Source organism: Pteropus vampyrus, unplaced genomic scaffold (genome assembly GCF_000151845.1).
Source record: "Pteropus vampyrus isolate Shadow unplaced genomic scaffold, Pvam_2.0 Scaffold172, whole genome shotgun sequence".
Classification (NCBI taxonomy): domain Eukaryota; kingdom Metazoa; phylum Chordata; class Mammalia; order Chiroptera; family Pteropodidae; genus Pteropus; species Pteropus vampyrus.
In genome coordinates, this window is record NW_011888953.1 from 1,247,591 (window position 1) to 1,249,591 (window position 2,001).

General features: G+C 46.0%; 1 protein-coding gene across 1 annotated transcript in view; it reads left to right on the forward strand.

The window, feature by feature from the left end:
• MROH2B (maestro heat like repeat family member 2B) overlaps positions 1-2,001 on the forward strand; it is a 59,272-nt gene that overhangs the window by 39,772 nt on the left and 17,499 nt on the right. Inside the window, exons 25-28 of the mRNA XM_011370681.1 lie at positions 166-301; positions 395-490; positions 787-876; positions 1,240-1,360. Coding sequence (XP_011368983.1) covers positions 166-301; positions 395-490; positions 787-876; positions 1,240-1,360 — 443 coding nt within the window. The remainder of the gene's footprint in view (positions 1-165; positions 302-394; positions 491-786; positions 877-1,239; positions 1,361-2,001) is intronic.

The window sequence follows — 2,001 nt, forward strand, 5'->3', positions numbered from 1 at the left end:
GTCCCCAAGCTCTCTCTACTCCTGTCACCACCTCCCTCAACATCCTAACAGGTCAGAAAGTGTAACTGATCCCTTCAGATGTGATTGGCAGTTCATGGGAACTCTACTGGGTCATGTTTCATTTGTCATCATAATATCCATTCCTCCACGTGATTCTCGTTTCAGTAAACTGAAACCTCAGCTCTCACTAAATGACCATCTTAATATTCTTGAAGAGAATATTCGGAGGCTGCTGCCCCTTCCACCTCTGGAAAAACTCAAAAATGAGGGCGAGACGGACAAAGACAAGGAGCACATTAACGTACGTGGGGGTGAGGCCTGAGTAGCATTAAGAACTCAGTAGGACTTTCCTCTCTCACCTCAGCCTCACACTCCCACTCACTTTTGATTTCAGTTTCTCTATGAACGATCCATGGATGCTCTAGGAAAGCTTCTGAGGACCATGATGTGGGATAACGTGAAAGCAGAGGACTGTCAAGAAATGTTTGACGTGAGTAGGGCCACCGCCGAGCTGATTCCCAGATCCCCTACTCTGTGCTCCAGTGCACCGCTCCAAACTTTACCTCATCCTCTTCGCAGGGAGATTTCCAGCCTGACCCATTTACCCCACCACATAGAGCCAGCCCACTTGAAAATTGTTTGTGAGGAAATGAGCACCTGTTACAGAAGAAGCAAAGAGTGAAAGAGTGAGATAGAGCGAGAGTGAAAGCAAGAGTCAGGGAATGAATGCGAATGAGTGAGTTATGACGAATACTAAGGCAAGGATGCTTCCTCTTTGACCAACAGCTTCTCCGAATGTGGCTTGTTTCACAAAAAGAGTGGGAAAGAGAGAGAGCCTTCCAGATAACCGCGAAAGTGCTGACAAATGACGTTGAGGTAAGTGATCCCTTAGAGTTAGTAAGTTCCCCTGCTTGCTAACAACAAAGACCTCTGAGGCCTCTGGGAGCCCAAACTCCTCCATGATGGATCTTCAGTCCCAGGTGGGCTGCTTCCCGGAGAACCGCCTGAGAGGCGGCTCCCAACCCCAGAGCCTGGCAAACACACTGGTACTGAGCTACTTGGTTGTCTTTACATGGTTGCTGATTCACTTTTCCACAGCCCTTAAAGGAAAAGTTCAGGATTCAATTTCATCCTAAAGACCTGCAGGGAGAAAACAAGGGACTTACTATCCAGCGTTGGGAATATCCTGGAAAACCATCAAGACACTCCGTCCCCTTGGGGGCCTCCTTTGTCCTGCAGGCACCAGACCGCTTTAAAATTGGCTCACTCCTCGGCCTCCTGGCTCCTCACTCCTGTGACACTCTGCCCACCATCCGTCAGGCCGCAGCTAGCTCGTCTATTGGTCTGTTCTGTATAAAAGGTGAGCAAAAGACGAGAAACCCAGAAATGACGAGAAAATACCTATTTTCTTTTTCTATTTTCTTCGGCACTTTTTCTCCTTGTACGTCTATGTCTCCTTCCTCTCCTCTCTTTCTCCCTTTCTCTCTCCCTCTTTCCTTCCCCAGTTCAACCATTTCTGAATTCTAATACCTTAATTATGTCACACAGTTTGTTTCTTGCATCTTTTTTCCTCAGTGGCCCTGTTTTTCTGGGTTTTTTGGGGTTTTTTTTGTTTGTTTGTTTGTTTTTAAGTGAAGATAATAACACCAAATCATCTTAAAGAGACATTAAAGCGGGTAAAATGTTTTGACGGTGTCTGATTTAAGTTGCTGAGCAAGCGGACATATTAGCAATGCTTCTTCTATTACATGGTTTTCTCCAGGAGAAAATTGCACTATTATTATGGTGCTAAGCGACTTTCAAATTTCTCTAAGAGAGAGAACTTTGCGGAGGTTTTTCCAGCTTTCATAATAGGACTTCTGTCGGCTCTCCGAGTACATGCGAATAGCTGTCAACATCAGTAAATGTAAAGAATATTAAACATCCCATCTTGGGCTGAAACGAACAACCGGGGCCTCGGGCCAAGTTAAGCCAGCAGGTGTTTCATGGAGGACAGGCCAG